Raw genomic sequence first — 24,161 nt, 5'->3', positions numbered from 1 at the left:
GTGCCTTCTCCAACAATTCTTCTGTCAGGAATATTAACTAGCTGTACCACTGGTACCATTTTTATTTTAATGGCACTTTCTCTAAGACATAAATAAGGCTGTGAGAGCCAGTGATTCTCTCTTAAGAGCTGAAGGCCGTTGGCTCTGCTGGAGGGCAGTTAGCTCTGGGGTGTTTATCCAACTGCCCCCTACCTTCATCTCCTTGATGACATATCAATATTTCACACAATAGGATTGGTCCTCTGTTGTTAAAATCATCAGCCTTAAATTTAATAGATTTTTGGTATCTAAGTACCTGTTCAAATTAATTAGCTAAATTCAAAAGCCTGTTGTCTTGAAAAAATAACTGGTGTTTAGCCTGCTAACTGTATAGCCTTTCAATATAATGTTTCAATTTGGGTGCTCTCTGTGGATTTGCAAACCTTCAAGCTGCTGTTCACAGACTTCCATTTTAAATCTCTAAACATGGAAAAAGCACTAGATTTTTAAAGGGACCAAGCAATGCTTTCCCCCATCCACCCCGCGCCTTTTACAAATACCAAATTCTAACTTTCTACCTTCCAATCCACAAGTACTCTCTTCAACTTTGCAGCACTTGTGCGAGGAAAGTTTCCTCATGTTTACCAAGACGAGTAGGAAAAGAAATTAAGATTTTTAGAGATATGGGAGCAAGTCAATCTTTGTTCGGGAGAGATACAGAGATGTGTCATTAGAAGAAGTATTGCTCGAATACATGGAGTCCATGGTGAGAAACAGAGTGTTCTTTCATGTAAGGCGAAGTTCGAGGGTCAGATGAAAAGTGGTAGACGGAGAAACAGAGAAATTCTCGGTTCCAGAACAGTTCATTCTGGAATGATTCCTGAATGTGTGATAACAAGGTCACAAAGCCACAGGTTGAACAGAAGGAGAGATCGAAGAGAAAAGGTAAGCAAGTTAAAATTCAATTATCAGAAACTATATTTATTCAATTTGTTGAGAAAAAGCAACAACAGTTGGAGAACAAAGCATATGTTTTCTAGCTCAGAGATGTTAACTAAATTATAACAGAAAGGTGGAAAGATAACACAGTTTTACCAAAAAGGTGAATCTGCGCCTATCCCACAATGTCACTCTCTTAAAAATGAAATGTTACTGAGGAAATGGAGACCATCACGTTTCAAGTGGGTGAAAAATGGGCAGGAGCTCATCAGGCTGTATTACTGGTGTGTGATATAAAGGAGGTGTTGTGGGTAGCACCATGAGAGTTACCAGCAGAAAGTCATTTGAAAGTAAGGAAAATAGAAGTTTATTTTTATTGGCCTGGACTGCAGAAAGATGTTCGGCGAAAGTGAGGACTGCAGATGCTGGAGATCAGAGGCAAGGTTACAGTGGTGCTGGAAAAGCTCAGCAGGTCAGGCCGCATCCGTGGAGCAGGAAAATCCATGGTTCTGGCAAACGCCCTTCAAAATGTTGTTGCATTTTGCCAGACGCGTCAGGCATGTCAGATAATTGGAAAAAACATTTACTGATCAATCCAACACCTTAATACTTATTCCAGAATTTGATGAAGCTTTTACAAAAGTTTTAATTATTTGCATCATATCCAACCCTAAAACAAAAAGTGGGGATCAGTATTTGTTGACCAAAATGGATGTGTCTCTGAGATTTCCAGAGACCATTCCAGAATGAGATCTGTGCATGATCTGAGTGCACGGCCTGGTACTCTGGTCCCATCGCTTTGCTTGGATTCACACGCAGGAAAACTGACGCAGCGACGGTTGGGAGAGGTTCATCAGGACTTGTTGGAATAGGTGTTACCTCTCCACCAGAAGTCTGCTCAAAGTAAGCATAGAAGGTGTTGAGACGATCTGGGAGGGATGTGTCATCGTCTGCTGTCTTGCACTGTCTCTTTTTCAAACCTGTGATGTCATTCAGTCTTTGCCATAGTTGCTGGGTGTCCGTCTGGGTCTCTAGTTTGGATCAGTTTTGGTCCTTGGCTGTCTTCATGGCTCTGTGAAGGTCACACCTGGATTCCTTATATTTAAGTGGGTCTCCTGATGTGAAGGCCTCACACCTGGTTTTTAGCAGGTTCTGTATGTCCTGATTCATCCAGGGTTTCCTGTTGGGGAACACCCGGATTTAAACACTGTCTTGAGGGCATACAGTCAAGACCATCCAGGGGATTCTGTTATAAATCCGACCAAATCCCCTCAAAATATTCAGAAGATAGTCTGGACCCTAACGTTTTCTTATTTTAAAGCTCAACATGAGATGCTACATTCCAGATGCAATTTGATTGGTCAAACTACCGGATTTAAAGCAGAACACACTTTATTCACCCACTGTAGTCAAAATACAACAAAATAACAACTCTATTAAAAACATAACAGAATAATTGAAGCAATAACTATTAGTAATTAACTGTTCCGATAGAGTAATATCCCATAAATATATTCTTGGCAAATTGTAAATTCAGAAAACAGACTGTTCTCACGTGTAACTGCAATAACAGGAAGAGAACCCCCAGCTTTTGGTTGCAACTGAGAGAGGGATAAATAGATTCCACGTCTTCAAAACCCAACAGCAACTGTTGAAAGGTATAAAAAAAATCCTGGTTCTGTGGGAGCTTGACCCCACAGGGTCATTCAGGCTGCTTCTATTATTCCAACTTATAAAAACCCCAAGGCCTCACAAGTTGTTTACTCTCACGGCTCAGCTGGACTGCTCAGTACCTCTGCCTTAAAATCTCTCTTCAGTAAAAACCAGGGTAAAATCCACCACTTAATGCCACAGTGTCATCACAACTGGGAGAACAAAATTGTATTTGTACATTTTTTTCAATTTGGGATGTACCTAATAAATCAGCTAAATTTGAATTAGTATTCGGACATGAGGTGGGGGGGCCATTTAAATTAATTCAGGAAATATTGAAGAGACTAAGTATTAGGACTACATGTTAATTATTTGGGAGAAATTAAAAAGAGTGGGCGAGTTGGCACGACAGTGTGTAAAACCAGCACACCACGTGGTGATTCAGGAAGCAAACATGTGCTCAAACATGTGTAGTTTTGCTCATGGGGATAAGGTGATAGTGTTACTGTCAGTGGTAGGTGAACATTAAAAGGCAAGGGTTCGTTGGCTTTATTGAATCAAAAGGAAATTGAGTGAGGGGAATTATTTGATAAGAACGTCAGGTAGAAAGGAAACAGGGTGTGAATTTGCTCAGAAGGTGTTTGAGAAGGAAGAAAAGTGAGATGAGAATGGATACTTGTTACAACTCAGAGGGAAGACCCAAATCCAAATGAGTCTGAATTTAATTTCCCTCAAATTAAATTGGACAATGAAGAAACTTGCACTAAATTACTGAGTTCCCGTCCAGAAGAAAATCAAACTGACCTGAAAGTTTGATTGCAATCACATAAAGATATAGCTGTATATGGGAATAAGCCGGGAAGTAGTCAAGTAATTGCTCATGATGGAGATATAGGAAATGCTTTTCCACTGAAGAAACATTCTTGTAGACTTAATATTTTGAAATTGCTAAAAGTTCCAAAAGAGTTTGAAAACATGCTCAGCAATGATCGAATTAAATGAGTTGCAGTGAATGGAGCTCACTCACAGTGATAGTACCAAAACCAGATGGTCCCCAACAATTTTATGTGGACTATCGAAAATACAATGCAGTGATGGAACCTGCTTTGGACCCTATGCCAAGATTGAAAGATTACATTAAGAAGGTTGGACAAACAACATACATTTCACAGCTTGAACTACTCAGAGGATACTGGCAGGTGACTTTAACTGAAAGAGTGAAGGCAATTTTGGCTGATATGACAGCGAGCAGACTTTACCAGTTCAAAGTTATGTCTTTTAATACGAAAAATGCCAATTTTTGTAGACTAACTAAGAAGGCCATTTTGGGATTGTTTGATTGTGTGTGGTGTACTTGGATGATCTTGTCATTTTCAGACACATGTGGAAGGATCATTTGGAGTATCTCTCAGAATTATTTAATCAACTTCAGAAGGCGTGCTTGGTGTTAAACCTGGTGAACAGTGAGTTCACAAAAATCCAAGTCATGTTCTTCCGGCATATCATTGGACAGATGGTCCCATAAGCTGTGAAAGGAGAGGGTAATGGGGGGGTTTCCATACAATCGACAAAAAGAGGGCTGAGGAGTAGCAGATGGAGTTTAATTCGGATAAATGTGAGGTGCTGCATTTTGGGAAAACAAATCTTGACAGGACTTACACACTGAATGGTAAGGTCCCAGGGAGTGTTGCTGAACAAAGAGACCTTGGAGTGCAGGTTCATAGCTTCTTGAAAGTAGAGTTACAGGTAGATAGGATTGTGAAGAAGGCGTTTGGTATGCTTTCCTTTATTCGTCAGAATGTTGAGTACAGGAGTTGGGAGGTCATGTTGCAGCTGTACAGGACATTGGTCAGGCCACTTTTTCAATATTGCATACAATGATGGTCTGCTTCCTTTCAGAAAGATGTTGTGAAACTTGAAAGGCTTCAGAAAAGATGTATAAGGATGTTACCAGGGTTGGAGGACTTGAGCGATAGGGAGAGGCTGAAAAGGTTGTGGCTGTTTTCCCTGGAGCGTTGGAGGCTGAGGTGTGACCTTATAGAGGTTTACAAAATTATGAGGGGCGTGGATAGGGTAAATAGACATTGGCTAGAGGAGTCCAGAACTAGAGGGCATAGGTTTAGGGTGAGAGGGGAAAGACATAAAAGAGATCTCAAGGGCAACGTTTTCACATGGAGTATGTTACGTGTATGGAATGAGCTGCCAGAGGAAGTGGTGGAGGCTGGTACAATTGCATTTAAAAGCCATCAGGAAGGTTAAATGAACAGGAAGGGTTTGGAGGGATGTGGGCCAGGTGCTGGCAAGTGGGACTGGATGACGTCAAGATAACTGGTCAGCGTGGATGTGTTGGACCGAACTGTCTGTTTCTGTGCTGTATATCTCTGTGACTCTATAACCGGTTTTTATCGAATGATTGAGATAGATTTTTCTTGGGAATGTGCTTCCACAAATTGAACAGTGGATCCCAGATCCACCAGGTCAGAATCCTGATTCTTCAGGTGAGACTTTCCCCAGGAGTGTCTCCATCCAGTGTCAGCAAGGTGATGGCTCTCAGAGTCGAAGGGACCTTCAGGGCTGGTTTCCCTCACCCTTTCTCATCTTCAACAACTTGTTCCCAATGACAGACATCTGTGTTGCTTTGTGTCAGAGTCACTTTTAAACAGACATTATAATCTTACTGTTCACTCTGAAATTACCCAGATAAGACTATCTTCAGGATTGGATCCTCAGACACTGGAACCCCATGAGCTGAACATTGTCACCATGATTCATGGTCAGAGCATCGATAGCTGGCAGCTCAGCTTTTCGATGGACTTCAGTGTCAGGATCTTGTTGAACCACCTGATCTCCATTGGCAGTGTCAGGTAGCTCAGGGGAAAGTGATTCCAGATCATAATGTGGTCTGAATACATGATCCACATTTCACAGACAGAGAGCAGGATCCTGTCAGTAGGTGGATTGCACAGAGTGAGAGAGAAAAGGCAGATAATGAAAGGGAGGTGGACAGATATAGGTCAGTGTTAGATGTGTCAGTGTGCACTCATACACAGCTCACTCAGGAGTGTAGAAAGATATACACGGATGGGGATAAGTACAAAGGCAGAGACATCTGTTTGCACCCACACACAACATACTGATGGACATACACACACAGATATAGATACGGTGTTAGATAAAGATATCCAGTGATGGTTCATTATCTGGATGGCGTTGGTTCTTCATTGTGCAATGATTGAGATGTTAGGAAGGTAAAATTCCAGTCTACCACAGAGTGGTACCCAGACCTCATTAACCTAGAGCTCTTCAAGAACACCATGATCCACTGACCTTTCAGACACGTAGGGTAAGATGGATCTTCCCCATAGCTCCTTCAGTTCCATCTGAGAGATTAAAGATGACCATCCTCTTTCCTGGTTGGAATCTCCAGGACCTGGTTGGTCAAGTGGTTAGTTGAGGAAAACCACATGAGAAGCTAATGAGAACAGGCTCTTGTTTTAAACAGGACTGAGTTTACTTCATGGTAACAGCTCGGTCCAGGATACACTGGCGTGGGGGGTGGGGGGGAGGACATTGTTTTAAAGACGATAAGGGAGATATCCATGCTGGGTCTCACCCCTTCAACATCCACACCTGATCCCTTCACCCAAGTCCATGTGACATCATCATATTGGGCAGTGCTTAATGTACTCCTCAGCATTAACCCTTTCAGAGCCAACCCTCATTCACCAATAATAGGTGAGACCCAGAGTGGGGCATTTCATTTAAAGGGATTTCAAGTCCCATCGATGCTGAATGAAGCAAGGTCTTTGTCTGCAGCCCTCCCACCACACGACAGGAAGAGATTGATGACCTTATAAAACCCCTTGAGTGAGCTGTCTGATTAATGTGATGTGTATATTGTAAAATATAACCGACAATTATAAATGTAGTGAGGCAGCTCAGAGAGCCGCAGACTGCACTGAAAGGATGTGACCGACTTTGCACTTTGTGTCATGTAAAGTGGATCCAATACTGAATTTTTTTACAACTTTTACAAAGCAAATATGCAAATGAGAAAACAATCTTTTCCTATTTATATCATTAAACTGACTGTAAATTCTGCTAATTGTGGTTAGTCATCAATAAATAATTGTTCGTTGTTGATTGAATTCATTGCTAATAATTTCATGAGATTTTCACTCAGCAGCTTGTGGGTCCTCGTATCAGCAATTGTTGAGATTCAGTTCAATGTGATCTGGGAGAGTTAAGGCCATTGATGGGTCACAGGTCAATATCAGTCACTGCTAACCCTGGGCTGGCTGGGAATCCCATGGACCCTGGTGTTCTTCCTGGTACTGAGTCTAATTTAGGACACAGTCACAGGGGAGACACTCAGACCCTGGGGGATGGAGGGGTGTGCAGAGAGAGAAACGAAGAGTGTGGTGTGGGGGCTTCATGGAGTGGATTAATGACAGAGAGTGGTGTGGGACATTTAGTTCCAGAGGATCCAGTATGGGAGTTGTTGGTGAGAGTCTGGTACAGAGAATCCAGCATAGAGATTCAGCTGGTTCCCTGCAGTCATGGGAGAACCCATCTTCCCAGTGAACCTCATGGAGCATTCCATGTGCTGGAGGCAGACCCACAATGTCATTAGGGAGGGAGGGAATTCCAGGATTTGGAGCCAGTGACAGTGAAGGAATGGATGGTCAGGATGGTGAGTGGCTTTGAGGGAACTTGCAGATGATGGTGTTCCTCGGTGAAGCTACAGAACAGGACGAGGTGTGCAGAAACAACAGGAGCAGCAGAGACAGAGCTCAGTGATTCCACAACCAACAGATCAGATCTGCTGTCCTACCACATCCAGTCATGGTCATTCAACAACTCAATGTAGGAGGAGGAGGCTCCACTTGGGTTGCTGGATTCCTGCTCCAGGGACAATCCCGATGTACCGTCACCTCCCCCAGTTGGAAGGACTGAGCCATATGTTTACTGTGAGAGGGGGGGATCCCAGGGTCCTAGTGCTGTCCTGATGCTCCTTGAGCTGGTGGGGGAGGCCTCTTCTCAGCCCCAGCCTTACTGACTCAGAGCCTGAACCTCAGCCTGACTGTGCTGGAGCTTCCCCGTCACTGGGACCGAGTCATCACTTTGCACCTGTTCCATTTTTCTGCTTCTGCAGCTTCACGTCAAACAATGGATCAAATTTCTCAACAAATAGGGTGCAGTCTCCAAAGATTGTTGTATTACTGGTTTTTCCAGTTTGTAAACAGAAGCTGTTTCCCCTCAGAATGTTTAATTCCCAGTCCTTGATTGGATTAGGGACAGTGTATTCCCAGAATGTTGTGATCCTTTCCTTTCCCTCCCTGTGTTTTCCCTGAGTCTCTCCCGATGAGTACAGAATTCAGCTTTCCATTCTCTCTCTGGGAACTGGGAGATTAAAGGCCATTCATGAATCATAGAATCCCTACAGCTAATCCACCCAACATACACATCCCTGGACACATCAGCCAAAAAATAAACCCTGGACACTGTGGGCAATTGAGCATGACCAATCCACCCAGGGTGCACCTGTTCGATTGTGGCAGGAAACTGGAGCACCCGGAGGAACCCCATGCAGACTCAGGGCAACTCCACACAGACAGTCACCCAAGGCTGGAATCAAACTCAGGTCCCTGGTGCAGTGAGGCAGAAGTGCTAACCACTGAGGCATGGTGCCACCCTGGGTCATGGGTCACAGGTCAGTATCAGTCACTGCTAACCCTGGGCTGGCTGGGAATCCCATGGACACTCGTGTTCTTCCAGGGACTGAGTCTAATTCAGGACTTTTTTTAAATTTCAAAATAGACTTTATTCATAGAAATAAATCTTTCGTACTTGTACAATTTGCCATGTCGTTCATAGATATATACATTGCAAGTCTTAACATTACAAAGAACAGATTGAATTAATCGAATTTACAGTTATCCTATTTACAGTTCCCTTTATTAACCATCCAGTCTCTTAGTATTTGGCTGTGGCTTCAGCAGAACCCACCTACTGAGTGGGTGCCCTGTTATATGAAAGCAAATGAACCTTCTTTAACCCCCAGTTTATGGGGTGACCATTGTCCATTTGACTGTCCTGTCTCTGGGGTAGCTTGTCTACATCCCCATGGTAAGCACGAACTGCTGGACCTTCGCTGGGCTGAGGTAGCTATCCAGCTCCTCACTGGGGTCATTTACCCGCTCTGGTGTCATTGAGCCAAGGCAAGGGTCCTCACTGTCCAGTTCTGTGTCTGACAATGGGACTGTCAGAGGATCACAGCTCTCGGTTGCCTGGAGTTGTGGGGCAGTGGGTACCCCCTGGTTCTCACTGGGTGGAGGGTGGACTTCGGGGGGGTCCGTGGTTTCCTGGTTGGGAGGAAATGCCCTCCTCTTTACCGACGGCGCTCTGTCTCTTCTTCTGGTGGTGATGACCTTCTGTGCGTCCATCTTCCCCCTCTGAAGAGCTGGCCGTCCTTCCCTCGTGCAGCTGTCTTTTCCCCTTGTGCTGGGAGGCTTTGGGGGCCAGGCAGGATTTTCTCTTCCTGTTTTTAACAGGTATCCACTCCTCTGCCTGCTTGATTACCTCCTCCTCCATTTCTTCCATCTGCCTGGCTAGAGCTAGGATCAGCTGCTGTAACTCTCCACTGGCTGCCGCCTCCTCCACTCCAGCCTGTTCTTCTTTCTGGGTGCCACCAGACTCCGTTTCCCTGCTGTCCGGGTGGACCTTACTGGTCTTTGGGGGTCCACGGCTCACATTGCCACCTCCAGCCATCTGTGCGTAAGTGGGCCCCCCCCCCCGTCTTGGGCAGGTCTTATACATGTGGCCCGCCTCTCCGCACAGGTTGCAGCTCTTTTCTTCCTGACAGTCCTTAGTCAAGTGACCCTCCTGTTTGCAGTTCCTGCAGATGGTCACCTTGCAATCCGCCACCACGTGTCCCGCCTTCCCGCAGGTTCGGCACACTTTGGGCTGCCCTGCATATGTCAGATAGCCTCTGCTCCCTCCGATTGCGAAGCTCGAGGGTGGGTGGAGGATTTTCACACTGTCATCGGCCCTCAGAGTTACCCTGACCTGCCGCTTACTGGTCCAGATCCCAAAGGGGTCGATCACATCGGTGGCTTCTCCCTCAACATGGACGTAACTTCTCAGGAAGGTCAGGACATCAGCCGCTGGAACATAGGGGTTGTACATATGGATTGTAACAACCCGATTCCTCTGTGCAGGAAGCACACACAATGGGGTCGCCGACAAGATGGAAAACAGAGACTCCCCTTCCTTCTCCTTGAAGACCTTCAGGAACTGTTCACACTGCTTCACGCTTCTGAAGGTCACATCGAAGTAGCCTGCCCCAGGGAAATCCTGCAGGCAGTACACATCCTTTTTTTAATTTCAAAAATATACTTTATTCATAAAATAATTTGATGGTCTGTACAGTTGAATATGCCATACATATGTAAACATTCCATTTGTTTGCATACCGAAAACAGAGTAATCATTCCTATTTACAGGTCTATACGATTACGTTTTTAGCTGAAGCATCAGCAGAGCCCAAATGACTGCGTGGGCCCCCTGTTCTTCTTTAGGCAGGCAGATGTTACACGGTGGTCTTTCCCCACCGCGCCTTGGCGGCAGCTGCGCCAAGCTTCAGCGCGTCCCTCAACACGTAGTCCTGGACCTTGGAATGTGCCAGTCTGCAACACTCAGTTGGGGTCAACTCCTTCAGCTGGAAGATCAACAGGTTTCGGACTGCCCAGAGAGCGTCCTTCACCGAGTTGATGATCCTCCAGGCGCAGTTAATGTTCGTCTCAGTGTACGTCCCGGGGAACAGGCCGTAGAGCACGGAGTCCCGCGTCACGGCGCTGCTCGGGACGAACCTCGACAAGCACCATTGCATTCCTCTCCAGACTTCCTCTGCATAGGCACATTCCAGAAGGAGGTGTGTGACAGTCTCGTCCCCCCCGCAGCCACTTCGAGGGCAGCGTGCGGTGCGGCAGAGAGTCCGGGCGTGCATGAAGGATCTCACAGGCAGAGCCCTTCTCACCACCAGCCAAGCCACGTCTTGGTGCTTGTTGGAAAGCTCAGGCGATGAGGCATTCTGCCAAATGGCTTTGACAGTCTGCTCAGGGAACCGCTCGATAGGATCCGCCCTCTCCTTTTCCCGAAGGGTCTCAAGGACATTACGTGCTGACCACTTCCTGATGGACTTGTGGTCAAAGGTGTTTTTCTTCATAAACTTCGCCATGAAGGACAGGTGATACGGAACGGTCCAACTACTCGGAGCGTTCCGCGGCAGCTAGGCCAGGCCCATCCTTTGCAACACCGGGGACAGGTAGAACCTCAGTACGTAGTGACACTTGGTGTTTGCGTACCGGGGATCCACGCACAGCTTGATGCAGCCACACACAAAGGTGGCCATCAGGGTGAGGGTGGCATTGGGCGTTTTTTTTCCCCCATTGCACCGGTCTTTGTACATTGTGTCTCTTCGGACCCGGTCCATCTTTGATCTCCAAATGAATTGGAAGATGGCCCGGGTGACTGCGGCGGCACAGGTCCTGGGGATAGGCCAGACCTGTGCCACATATAGCAATACTGAGAGGACCTCACACCTGATGACCAGGTTTTTTCCCGCGATGGAGAGCGACCGTAGCTTCCATCTGCCTAGTTTCTGTCTCATCTTCCTGATCCGCTCCTCCCAGGTCTTGGCGCACGCCCCAGCCCCCCCGAACCAAATACCCAGCACCTTCAGGTGGTCAGTCCTGACGGTGAAGGGGATAGAGGATTGGTCGGCCCAGTTCCCGAAGGGCATGGCCTCGCTCTTGCCTCAGTTTACCTTGGCCCCCGAGGCCCGTTCGAACTGGTCACAGATGCACACGAGTCTGTGCACGGACAGCGGATCCGAGCAGAAAACAGCGACGTCATCCATGTACAGGGAAGCTTTAACCTGTAGGTCCCCGCTGCCAGGAATAGTCACCCCTCTCAGGCTCGCATCCTTCCTGATGGACTCGGCAAATGGCTCTATGCAACACACAAACAAGGCGGGTGAGAGGGGGCATCCCTGCCTGACTCCAGATCTTACAGGGAAGCTATCTGATTCCCACCCATTGATTGAGACTGCACTGACAATGTTGGTGTGGAGCAGTCTGATCCACTTTCTGATTCCCTCCCCAAAGCCCATTTTGGAGAGAACCACATTGGTGATCATGGTATCGGCCTAACGCCAATTCAGTTATGAGCCAACCTCAGAGCTATGGCCTCAGCAGCCACTCACAGCCCTGGCCAGGGCTTTCGCAACACAGTCAGGGTGACTGTCAGGAAGGTGGAGGAGCACACACCAGTCACTAGGAGAGTGTTTCTGAAGATTTTGCTGCAGTGCTGTGGGTTTGAATTCACCCTGATCAAACCTGTGCTGTGCCGGGCAGGAAGACAGCTGAGAGTCTCGCACTCCTCAGGGATATAATTGCCTACCTCATCAGCCTGGACCAGGAGAAAGCCTTTGACAGGATATCACACAGGTTTATGAGAGATGTTCTCTCCAAAATGGGCTTTGGGGAGGGAATCTGCAATTGGATCAGACTGCTCTACACCAACATTGTCAGTGCCGTCTCAATCAATGGGTGGGAATCAGATAGCTTCCCAATCAGATCTGGAGTCAGGCAGGGATGCCCTCGCTCTCCTGCCTTGTTTGTGTGTTGCATAGACCCATTTGCCAAGTCCATCAGGAAGGATGCGAGCCTGAGAGGGGTGACTATTCCTGGCAGCGGGGGCCTGCAGGTTAAGGCCTCCCTGTACATGGATGACGTCGCTGTTTTCTGCTCGGATCCACTGTCCGTGCACAGACTCATGTGCATCTGTGACCAGTTCGAACGGGCCTCGGGGACCAAGGTAAACCGAGGCAAGAGCGAGGCCATGCTCTTCGGGAACTGGGCCGACCAATCCTCTGTCCCCTTCACCGTCAGGACCGATCACCTGAAGGTGCTGGGTATTTGGTTCGGGGGGGCTGGGGCATGCGCCAAGTCTTGGGAGGAGCGTATCAGCAAATTGAGGCAGAAACTGGGCAGATGGAAGCTACGGTCGATCTCCATCGTGGGAAAAAAACCTGGTCATCAGGTGTGAGGCATTGTCATTGCTATTATACGTGGCACAGGTCTGGCCTATCCCCAGAACCTGTGCCGCTGCAGTCACCCGGGCCATCTTCCAGTTTATATGGAGGTTAAAGATAGACCGGGTCCAAAGGGGCTCACTGTACAAAGATCTGGGCAACGGGGGAAAAAATACATCCAATGCCACCCTCACCCTGATGGCCTCCTTTGTGTGTGGCTGCAACAAGCTGTGTGTGGATCCCCGGTACGCAAACACCAAGTGTCACTACGTACTGAGGTTTTACCTATCCCCGGTGTTGCGAAGGATGGGCCTGGCCTCGCTGCCGCGGAACGCTCCGAGTAGTTGGACCGTTCCGTATCACCTGTCCTTCGTGGAGAAGTTTTTGAAGAAAAACACCTTTGACCACAAGTCCATCAGGAAGTGGTCAGCACGTAATGTCCTTGAGACCTTTCGGAAAAAGGAGAGGGCGGATCCTATCGAGCGGTTCCCTGAGCAGACTGTCAAAGCCATTTGGCAGAATGCCTCATCGCCAGAACTTTCCAACAAGCACCAAGACGTGGCTTGGCTGGTGGTGAGAAGGGCTCTGCCTGTGAGATCCTTTATGCACGCCCGGACTCTCAGCCGCACCACACGCTGCCCTCGAAGCGGCTGCGAGGGGGACGAGACTGTCACACACCTCCTTCTGGAATGTGCCTATGCAGAAGAAGTCTGGAGAGGAATGCAGTGGTGCATGTCGAGGTTCATCCCGAGCAGCGCCGTGACGCGGGACTCCGTGCTCTATGGCCTGTTCCCCGGGACGCACACCGAGATGAACATTAACTGTGCCTGGAGTATCATCAACTCGGTGAAGGACGCTCTCTGGGCAGTTCGAAACCTGTTGATCTTCCAGCTGAAGGAGTTGACCCCGACCGAGTGCTGCAGACTGGCACATTCCAAGGTCCAGGACTACGTGTTGAGGGATGCGCTGAAGCTTGTAGCAGCTGCCGCCAAGACGCGGTGGGGAAAGACCACCATGTAACATCTGCCTGCCTAAAGAAGAACAGGGGGCCCATGCGCAGTCATTTGGGCTCTGCTGACGCCTCAGCTAAAGATATGGGCATATGATTAAAAAATGTACAGAAAAATGTACAAAATGATAAATTCTGATCTCTGTATGTAAATGTTGACATATGTATGGCCTGACCAACTGTACTGACCATCAAATTATTTTATGAATAATGTATATTTTTGAAATATAAAAAATAAATTAGCAGGGCAGGAGCACCCTCATTAAACAAGCTGGGACTGATTGTGGGACCAGGAAGCTTTCCAAATTGTCAAAAATTCACAAACTGTTTTTCATTTTTCTTCAGCCAAAAGTTACAAAACATCACACACGAGTCAAACCCTGGTGTTGTAATGCTTACAGATCCAAACTGTATTTGCTTAACACTTTTATGTAAATCTTGAACTTTAAGTGCAATAGAGCAGGGGCATGATCGACTCTGAAGAGAATGACAGGATTGTGGGACAAGAGACTTTGGTTCAAATGAGCAGCTCTGGAATTGACACACCTCTCTCTCCCGAAGTGGATTCCTGCTGTTCTTCAATGTGGAACGACAAGTCAGAGACAAAAACACTGCAGATACTGGAATCCAAAATAATCAGGCAGGAGGCTGGATCCGGAGGGGGAGAAAGTCTACATTTCAGATGTAACCTTTCTTCAGGAGTGGGGGTGGGGGTGGGAGGACCTGCAGGTAAAGGGGGTGGTGGGGGCAGGGTGGTGAAGTGGGGGATAGGTGAAGACAGGTAGAGGATACGACCTGGTTGGTCAATGGAGGGAGTGAATCTGGTGGGTGTCAGGGAGCAGTGGAAGGGAGGTGGGGGGGTGGGCTGGGAAGGGAGTCAGGGAATGGTACAGGAGGTTATTTTGAACAATGAGTTTCTCCGCCCCCTTGTCATCCAGAAGCCCTCTGCTGCATCATCTCCATTCCAGGTTCCACGGCTCCAAACACCCCACACCCCAATGCAATAAAGACAGAGTCACCCTTGTCCTCACCTATCACCCCACCAGTCTCCACATCCAATGCATCCTCCTTAAACACTTCCACCAACTCCAACTAGACCCCACCCCCTCCACACCACCCTCTGCCTTTCACAAGGACCATTCCCTTCAGCAGCTCTTGGTTTGCACCACTCTGCATCGGGGAGACCAAACCTAAACTTAGGGAACGGTTCATCGAGCATCTTAGGAGGGACCGCAGGGACTGACCGGATCTCCCATTTTAATTCCCCATCCCACTCCCTTTCCAACACGACCAGCCTTGGTCTCCTCCATTGCCACAATGAACCCAACTGCAAATTGGAGGAACAACACCTCATCTTCCTCTGGACAGCCTCCAGCCTGAGGACTCAACATTGGGCTCTCCAGTTTTAAGTAACCTCCCTCCCCATCTCCCCCGACCCCCCCCCCCCACCCCCTTCCCAACCCCTCCCCCATCCCTTCCACTGCTCCCTCCCACCAACTGGATTCATTCCACCCATTGACCAAACGGGTTGTAACCTCTACCTGTCATCACCTCTCCCCATTTCACCACCCTGCCCTCACCACCCCCTTTATCTGCACCCCACCCCGAACACCCACCCCTAGTCCTGAAAAAGGGTTACACCTGAAACGTTCACCTCTCCACCTCCTGATGTTGCCTGGCCTGCTGTGGGATTACAAGAGAGGGCAGCACCGTTTCTGTGCCAAGAAGCTCAGGTTACTGTGTACCCAAATGTTTAATGGAATTTCACAGGGAAGGTGGGGCTTAAAAACACTCGGTGAGACAAATCAGGAAAAACAGGCTGTTCTTTGCCAGTGGGGACTGGACTGAAGGACATAACACACTCGAACATCACTGGTGTCTGAGCACTCTGACACAATGGCTCTCCTCAAGCTCTTCCCCACAGACTACACCTTGGCCCTATCGCTGCTGACCCTCTTTCTCTTCCTGGTCGTGTCCGTAATTCGGCGGAGAGTTCCCATGAATTTCCCTCCCGGACCAACCCCGCTTCCTCTGATCGGAAACCTGCACCAACTGGACCTCAAGAGGCTGGACTGGTCTCTCATTGGGGTAAGTGAGAATCCTTCACTGGGGGAATGTCTGAGGGATGGGGCGGTGTGAGGGAACAGCTCCCAAGGAGAAGCTCACAGAGACCGAGAGAGACACAAACCGAAGCAGATCCGTCATCCCTGACCGAGGAATCTGTTAGCCCTGGGGACTGTGTTCTGAGAGTCTCTGATCTCTGGTCGGACTTTAATTCTAAACAGAACAGGAGGCAGAAAAAAAACAAAGCAATTGCAAAGTTATGGCACCTCAGAGAGTGACCAATCTGGGAAATGTTCAATTTAATTAACATGTGACAGTAAAGCGAGAGCGACGCTGGACGATGGACCGAATGGCCTCTGACCGTGCTGGATTTGGTCTGAATCCTGAAGCCTATTTGAGAGTTTATCAGATCCTTACAACCAGATATTTAAAGCAGAGAGGGGATCGATATAAAATGATGGAAGAAGATTTGGGAGAATCGAAAATCTCTGGATTTTTTATTTCAGGCCATTATAACCAGATATTGACATTGTGAAAGTTCTGGAAAGTTCAGGAAAACACGGTGGGCGGCACGGTGGCACAGTGGTTAGCACTGCTGCCTCACAGCGCCAGAGACCCGGGTTCAATTCCCGCCTCAGGCGAGTGACTGTGTGGAGTTTGCACATTCTCCCCGTGTCTGCGTGGGTTTCCTCCGGGTGCTCCGGTTTCCTCCCACAGTCCAAAGATGTGCAGGTCAGGTGAACTGGCCATGCTAAATTGCCCGTAGTGTTAGGTAAGGGGTATGGGTGGGTTACGCTTCGGCGGGGCGGTGTGGACTTGGGCCGAAGGGCCTGTTTCCACACTGTAAGTAATCTAATCTAAAACTGAATTCATGTCCTGATCAAAAACCGAAGTGAGGTCAGTGCAAAGGGAAGGGACTGGTTTGTGAGAGTGAGTGTTCCTTTGAGGAATATCCCAGAGCCAAGTGCCCATCAAATACGTGTCACAAGGGAAAGAAAAAAAAAGTCTTAAAATTCAGTCCAATAATCATGAACAAAATGAGGACTGATTTTTCTTTTTGTTTTGCAAATACAATCACCGCTTCCCAACGCAATTTAAAGTGCAAGGGGCCATCCCACCAGAGGGGGGCCCAAGGTTGGGAATGGGGTGGAGCAGGGTTGCAGGGGGAGGATTGGGAAAGCAACAGCTCTAAGGAATTTGGGACTTGGGAGATATGGCATGATTTGGAGGAGTCAGTGTTGGATTGGGGCGGACAAAGTTAAAACTCCCACAACACCAGCCAATAGGGCTGCTTCTGTATCAGGTGGGTGTGGAGCAGATTCAGAAAACACAGGATTTATAGCAACAGGATTGCAGTGTCATGGAGTGTCATATTAAACAAATAAAGATCTAGTCTTTCATCTTTTAGAATGATCATGTTCGATTCAGTTCTTTCATCTGTAAATCCCAGAACTTCTTTTAAAGTTACATTCTCGAGATATCTTGAACAATAGGTACCACCTCAACTCAGATAATGCATTGAAGGTGTGAGGTTAAAATCTGTCGGTGTCCCAGTGTACAGAATCTTACATTTATTTATGCAGTTTTTGAACAAAATAAAATGTAACACTTCAAGTACAAACTCACCCCACAAACATATATTCTGGATTAGAGGTGCTGGAAGAGCACAGCAGTTCAGGCAACATCCGAGGAGCAGTAAAATCGACGTTTCAGGCAAAAGCCCTTCATCAGGAATAAGGGCAGTGAGCCTGAAGCATGGAGAGGGTGGGGTGGGGTGGGGTGGGGAGAAAGTAGCATAGAGTACAATAGGTGAGTCGGGGCGGGAGATGAAGGTGATAGGTCAGGGAGGAGAGGGTGGAGTGGATAGGTGGAAAAGGAGATAGGCAGGTCGGACAAGTCCAGACAAGTAATGGGGACAGTGCTGAGCTGGAAGTTTGAAACTAGGATAAGGTGGGGGAAGGGGAAATGAGGAAGCTGTTGAAGTCGAGTTTGTTTCACGACATGGTTGAAGACTCGACTTCAACAGCTTCCTCATTTCCCCTTCCCCACCTCATCCTAGTTTCAAACTTCCAGCTCAGCACTGTCCCCATTACTTGTCTGGACTTGTCCGACCTGCCTATCTCCTTTTCCACCTATCCACTCCACCCTCTCCTCCCTGACCTATCACCTTCATCTCCCCCCCCCCACTCACCCATTGTACTCTATGCTACTCTCTCCCCACCCCCACCCTCCTCTAGCTTATCTCTCCACGCTTCAGGCTCACTGCCTTTATTCCTGATGAAGGGCTTTTGCCCAAAACGTCAATTTTGCTGCTGCTCCTTGGATGCTGCCTGAACTGCTGTGCTCTTCCAGCACCACTAATCCAGAATCTGGTCTCCAGCGTCTGCAGTCATTGTTTTTACCTACTTTCTCCCCACCCCACCCTCCTCTCGCTTATCTCTCCACGCTTCAGGCTCTCTGCCTTTATTCCTGATGAAGGGCTTTTGCCCGAAACATCGATTTTACTGCTCCTCGGATGCTACCTGAAATGCTGTGCTCTTCCAGCACCACTAATCCAGAATCTGGTTTCCAGTATCTGCATTGTTTTTACCACAAACTTATATGTGTGTGGGTGCAGGGGAGACTGAGTGTGTGTCTGTGCATGTGGGGATGAGTGTATGTGAGAGAGTGAGAGTGTGGGGGGTGTATGTGTGAGTGTATGAGAGAGGGTCTGTGTGTGTGTGGTGTGTGTGTTTGCGTGTATGTATGAGAAAGTGTGTGTGTGTATATATTCAAAGTTTGGGAGAAGATTTATAGCTCGGGTGCTCGTTGTTGTGGTTCTGTTCGCCCAAGCTGGGAATTTGTGTTGCAGACATTTCGTTCCCTGTCTAGGTGACATCCTCAGTGCTTGGGAGCCTCCTGTGAAGCACTTCTGTGATCTTTTCTCTGGCATTTATAGTGGTTTGAATCTGCCACTTCTGGTTGTCAGTTCCAGCTGTCCGTTGCATTGGTCGGTACATTGGATCCAAGTCGATATGCTTATTGATTGAATCTGTGGATGAGTGCCATGCCTCTAGGAATTCCCTGGCTGTTCTCTGTTTGGCTTGTCCTATAATAGTAGTGTTGTCCCAGTCGAATACTGGCCGACATTGGCCTTCCTGGCCAAAGTTAAAGCCGACGTCCTGTTTCTGCAGGAGTGTGGGATACCGCACCTCAGCAGCTACAGGAGATGGTCGAGCTTGGGGGCCCATGGGCTGTCAGTTTGGTCGGGGGGCAACGATAGCCGCGCCTCCGGCCTGGGTATCCTGTTGCGAGGAGGCAACTTCAACATCTCCGAGGTTAAGGAGGTGGTGGGCGGGCGCCTCCTCGTCGCGGATGTTAAATACAGAGAAGCTCCCCTGAGACTAATCAACGTGTACGCCCCAGTGGGTAAGAGTGAACGGTTGGCCGTCCTGCAACAGCTTCCACTGCTGCTGGCTACGTCCAGACCGGTCATTCTGGACGGAGACTTCAACTGTATCATTGATGCAGATGGACGATCCGGCGGGGGGGACAGTAAACCGGACACTACGTCCAGGGCCCTGATGGAAACGGTCAAAGACGCCAAGCTGCACGACGTCTTCAGCGCCCCTGCAGACAGAGCACAGCGTAGATACACCTGGTCACGGGCAGACGGGTCTATCCGCTCTAGGATAGATTACCTGTTTGTGTCCCGAACGCTCTCGGTCAGATCCACCGACATCAAGCCGGTGTTCTTCTCTGACCACTGCCTCCTGCTGGCCGACTGTCACCTCCAGGACGAGCAGCGGGCGGCCAAGGGAACGTGGAAACTGAACACAAAGCTGTTGACCCCGGGAAACATCGAAGAGCTCAAGAGGGATTACGCAGGTTGGAGAACCGTGAAGCCCCTCTTTGAGTCTCCAGCGGACTGGTGGGAAACAGTAAAAGGGAACATCAAGAGGTTCTTCACCCTCAAAGGTGTCCAGGAGGCGAGAGAGAGGCGGGGAAAACTGTCCCAGCTCCAGGAAAGTATGCAGAACCTGCTCCTGCTGCAGACGATGGGGGTCGATGTCACGGAGGACCTCAAGGAGGTGAAGGGCCAGCAAGCCTCGCTCATTGCCTCGGAGGCCTCCAGGATAATCTTTCGGTCCAGGGTCCGCTCGGTGGAGCAGGACGAGACGTGCTCAAGTTTCTTCTTCCAGAAGGTGCACAAAGAGAGCTCCGTGCTCAGCAGCCTGAAGGAAGAAGATGGCTCGGTAACGTCATCTCAGGCTGACGTCATGAGGATCAGCAAATCGTTCTACGCCAGTCTGTATGACCCAAGGCAACTGACATCGCGGCCTCCCAGTCGTTCCAGTCCTCTATCATGGAGGTCTTAGACGACAGAACACGGGAGAGGCTGGACCAGCCGCTATCTCTGGATGAGCTGACCAAGGCCCTCGAGTCCTTCGAAAAGAATAAAACTCCCGGAAGCGACGGCTTACCGGTCGAGCTGTATTCTGCTCTGTGGGACTTGATCGGCCAGGACCTGCTGGAGGTGTATGTCAGTATGCCTCAGGCAGGTACCATGGGTGAATCCATGAGGAAAGGCATCATCACCCTCATCTACAACTGGAAGGGGGAGAGGGAGGAACTCAAAAATTGGAGACCAATCTCACTGTTGAATGCGGATTACAAAATTCTGTCAAAGGTAATCGCCAACCGGGTCAGGTCTGCTCTGGGGTCGGTGATTCACCCTGACCAAACCTGTGCTGTACCGGGCAGGAAAATTGCTGAGAGTCTCGCACTCCTCGGGGATACAATCGCCTACGTGCAGGACAGAGGGTTGGACACCTACCTCATCAGCCTGGACCAGGAGAAAGCCTTTAACAGGATATCACACAGGTATAGGAGAGATGTTCTCTCCAAAATGGGGTTTGGGGAGGGAATCGGAAATTGGATCAGACTGCTCCACACCAACATTGTCAGTGCAGTCTCAATCAATGGGTGGGAATCAGATAGCTTCCCTGTAAGATCTGGAGTCAGGCAGGGCTGCCCCCTCTCACCCGCCTTTTTTGTGTGCTGCATAGAGCCATTTGCCGAATCCATCAGGAAGGATGCGAGCCTGAGAGGGGTGACTATTCCTGGCAGCAGGGGCCTGCAGGTTAAGGCCTCCCTGTACATGGATGACGTCGCCGTTTTCTGCTCAAATTCGCTGTCCGTGCGCAGACTCAAGAGCATCTGTGACCAGTTCAAACGGGCCTTGGGGACCAAGGTAAACTGAGGCAAGAGCGAGGCCATGCTCTTCGGGAACTGGGCCGACCAATCCTCGATCCCCTTCATCGTCAGGACCGACCACCTGAAGGTGCTGGGTATTTGGTTCGGGTTGTCTGGGGCGTGCGCCAAGACCTGGGAGGAGCGTATCAGCAAAGTGAGGCAGAAACTGGGCAGATGGAAGCTACGGTCGCTCTCCATCACGGGAAAAAACCTGGTCATGAGGTGTGTGGCACTGTCATTGCTATTATATGTGGCACAGGTCTGGCCTATTCCCAGAACCTGTGCCGCTGCAGTCACCCGGGCCATCTTCCAGTTTATATGGAGGTCAAAGATGGACAGGTCCGAAGGGACTCGATGTATAAAGATCCGGGCAATGGGGGAAAAAATACACCCAATGCCACCCTCACCCTGATGGCCACCTTTGTGTGTGGCTGCATCAAGCTGTGCGTGGATCCCCGGTACGCAAACACCAAGTGTCACTATGTACTGAGGTTCTACCTGTCCCCGGTGTTGCAAAGGATGGGCCTGGCCTAGCTGCCGCGGAACGCTCCGAGTAGTTGGACTGTTCCATATCACCTGTCCTTCATGGCGAAGTTTATGAAGAAAAACACCTTTGACCACAAGTCCATCAGGAAGTGGTCAGCACGTAATGTCCTTGAGACCCTTCGGGAAAAGGAGAGGGCGGATCCTATCGAGCGGTTCCCTGAGCAGACTGTCAAAGCCATTTGGCAGAATGCCTCATCGCCAGAACTTTCCAACAAGCACCAAGACGTGGCTTGGCTGGTGGTGAGAAGGGCTCTGCTTGTGAGATCCTTTATGCACGCCCGGACTCTCAGCCGCACCACACTCTGCCCTCGAAGCGGCTGCGAGGGGGACGAGACTGTCACACACCTCCTTCTGGAATGTGCCTATGCAGAGGAAGTCTGGAGAGGAATGCAGTGGTGTTTGTCGAGGTTCATCCCGAGCAGCGCCGTGACGCAGGTCTCCGTGCTCTACGGCCTGTTCCCCGGGACTCACACCGAGACGAACATTAACTGTGCCTGGAGGATCATCAACTCGGTGAAGGACGCTCTCAGGACGGTCCGAAACCTGTTGATCTTCCAGCTGAAGGAGTTGACCCCGACTGAGTGTTGCAGACTGGCACATTCCAACGTCCAGGACTACGTGTTGAGGGATGCGCTGAAGCTTGGGGCAGCTGCAACCGAGGCGCGGTGGGGAAAGACCACTGTGTAACGTCTGCCTCAGCTAAATATGTGGAGGGTCAATGTACAGACTTGTATATATGAATGATTACTCGATCTCTGTATGCAAAGAAATGGAATGTTTATGTATGAATGGCATGACCAATTGTGCAGATCATCAAAATATTTTTATGAATGTATATTTCTGAAATATAAAAAAAATCCTGGTTCAAGAACGTCACTGAATGAATGAAGAACATTCAGAAGGTGAACAGCTAGTGGCTATGCACCAGCTGGGTGGGGCCCTGCAGTTTGAGTTGAGGGAGCTGTGTTCCAGGTTGGTACCTGTGCCACCACGACACCCTCCCGGGCACCCCCCCACCACCCAAGTACCCACCTGTAACCTCCTCCTCATTGCTCCGGACGTCTCCTACAACATCACTCAGATCAGCCTCGACTTCCCTCCAGCTCCCACCTCCACTTCTGGCTCCGCCCTCTCTGCAAACAAGACTCAGACTTCATTTCCCAGGGTCACCCCTTGGTCCTACTGCCAACCCTCAGCCTGTCAGCCAGTGCACCCACTCTCCCTCCGCACCCATCCACCTCCACAATGCACCCTACCCCTCCACCTCTTCCTCTTAACCTCACCCCTCCCACCCCAGCACCCCTTCCCCCCACACCCCCACAACACTCCCCAGCCCACTCCCCTCCCAATCTCCTTTCTCCCCCACACTCACTTCCCCCGACCACCACCACATCCAAACCTCACCCACCACATGCCATCACCCTTCTCCCCTCCCCCACATCAGCCACCTCAGGATTCCACCCCAAAATTCCCAACTTCCCTCTGACGACCCCCTCTTCCACCTCCAAGGTTCCTCCTCCACTTGGTCACCACCCGCCCTTGTCCTCTTCATTCCAGACGGCTGACGTGACATCCACCACCTCAATTTCTCCAACCCTCCCCCCACCCCCTCCAACCTCACCCCCTCCGAACGTGCAGCACACCACTCGCTCCTCACCAAACGCACTGACAAAGATAGTTGTCTGGACAACGGACCTCAATGTTCCAGAGGCTGAACGTCAACTCTCCGACACCACGTCCTACCCCCCCCCTTGCCCGCGACCCCCTCCCCCCCCACCTTCGCGACCCATCAAGCTGAATTCACTCACACTGTCTGTGCCCTCATTGTCTCCAGTGATCTCCCCTCCCCAGCCCCACACTGCCCAGTCTACCTACTCCCCAAGATCCACAAGCCCAACTCCCCCAGCTGACCCATCGTCTCGGCATGCCCCTGTCCCACCGAACACATCCCGTCCTACCTTGGATCAGGCATTTCCCACCACACCCACGACACTAACCACACCCTCCATCTCTTCAGCAACGTCCAGTTCTTTGGCCCCCAGCGCTTGATCTACTCTCTGGATCTGCCGTCCTTATTTACATCCATACCCCACAAAGATGGCCTCCAGGCCCTTCGCCTCTTCCTGTCAAACAGACTCATCCATTCCCCCCTCCACCAATACTCTCCTCCACCTCGCTGAAAGGGTCCTCACCCTCAATAACCTTTCCTTTAACTCCTCCCATTTCCTCCAAATCAAGGAGGTGTCCATGGTCACCCGGATGGGCCACAGCTACACCTGTCTCTTTGTTGGCGATATTGAACAGTCCCTCTTCAGTACTTATACAGGCACTGTGCCATTACTCTTCCACCATTACATCGATGACTGCATTTGGGCAGCATCCTGAATCCAGACTGAACTGGAGCTATTCAGCGATTTCACCCACAACTTCCACCCCTCCCTCAAATTCATTTGGTCCATTCCGGACACCTCCCTCCCCTTTCTTGACCTCACCATTTCCATCTCCAGCGACAGTCTCCAGATGGATGTTTACTACAAACCCACAAACTCCCGTAACTACCTGGACTACACCTCTTCCCACCAGTATCCTGCCAGAACTCCATCCCATTCTCCCAATTCCTCTGCCTCTGCTGCATTTGCT

General features: G+C 49.5%; 2 protein-coding genes across 3 annotated transcripts in view; one reads left to right on the top strand and one right to left on the bottom strand.

Moving 5' to 3' along the window:
* LOC140455428 (class I histocompatibility antigen, F10 alpha chain-like) overlaps positions 1–17,450 on the bottom strand; it is a 30,689-nt gene extending 13,239 nt beyond the window's left edge. Inside the window, exon 1 of the mRNA XM_072550300.1 lies at positions 17,367–17,450. Coding sequence (XP_072406401.1) covers positions 17,367–17,425 — 59 coding nt within the window. The 5' untranslated portion in view covers positions 17,426–17,450. The remainder of the gene's footprint in view (positions 1–17,366) is intronic.
* Positions 15,441–24,161, top strand: part of LOC140455427 (cytochrome P450 2K1-like) — a 34,591-nt gene continuing 25,870 nt past the window's right edge. Inside the window, exon 1 of one of the 2 annotated variants that reach the window (XM_072550294.1) lies at positions 15,441–15,764. In XM_072550294.1, the coding sequence (XP_072406395.1) occupies positions 15,573–15,764 (192 nt within the window). In that variant the 5' untranslated portion in view covers positions 15,441–15,572. The remainder of the gene's footprint in view (positions 15,765–24,161) is intronic. The other variant, XM_072550295.1, reaches the window with a different exon arrangement.

This window comes from Chiloscyllium punctatum, chromosome 30 (assembly GCF_047496795.1).
Source record: "Chiloscyllium punctatum isolate Juve2018m chromosome 30, sChiPun1.3, whole genome shotgun sequence".
NCBI lineage: Eukaryota > Metazoa > Chordata > Chondrichthyes > Orectolobiformes > Hemiscylliidae > Chiloscyllium > Chiloscyllium punctatum.
This window is presented reverse-complemented; position numbering and strand designations above follow the sequence as displayed.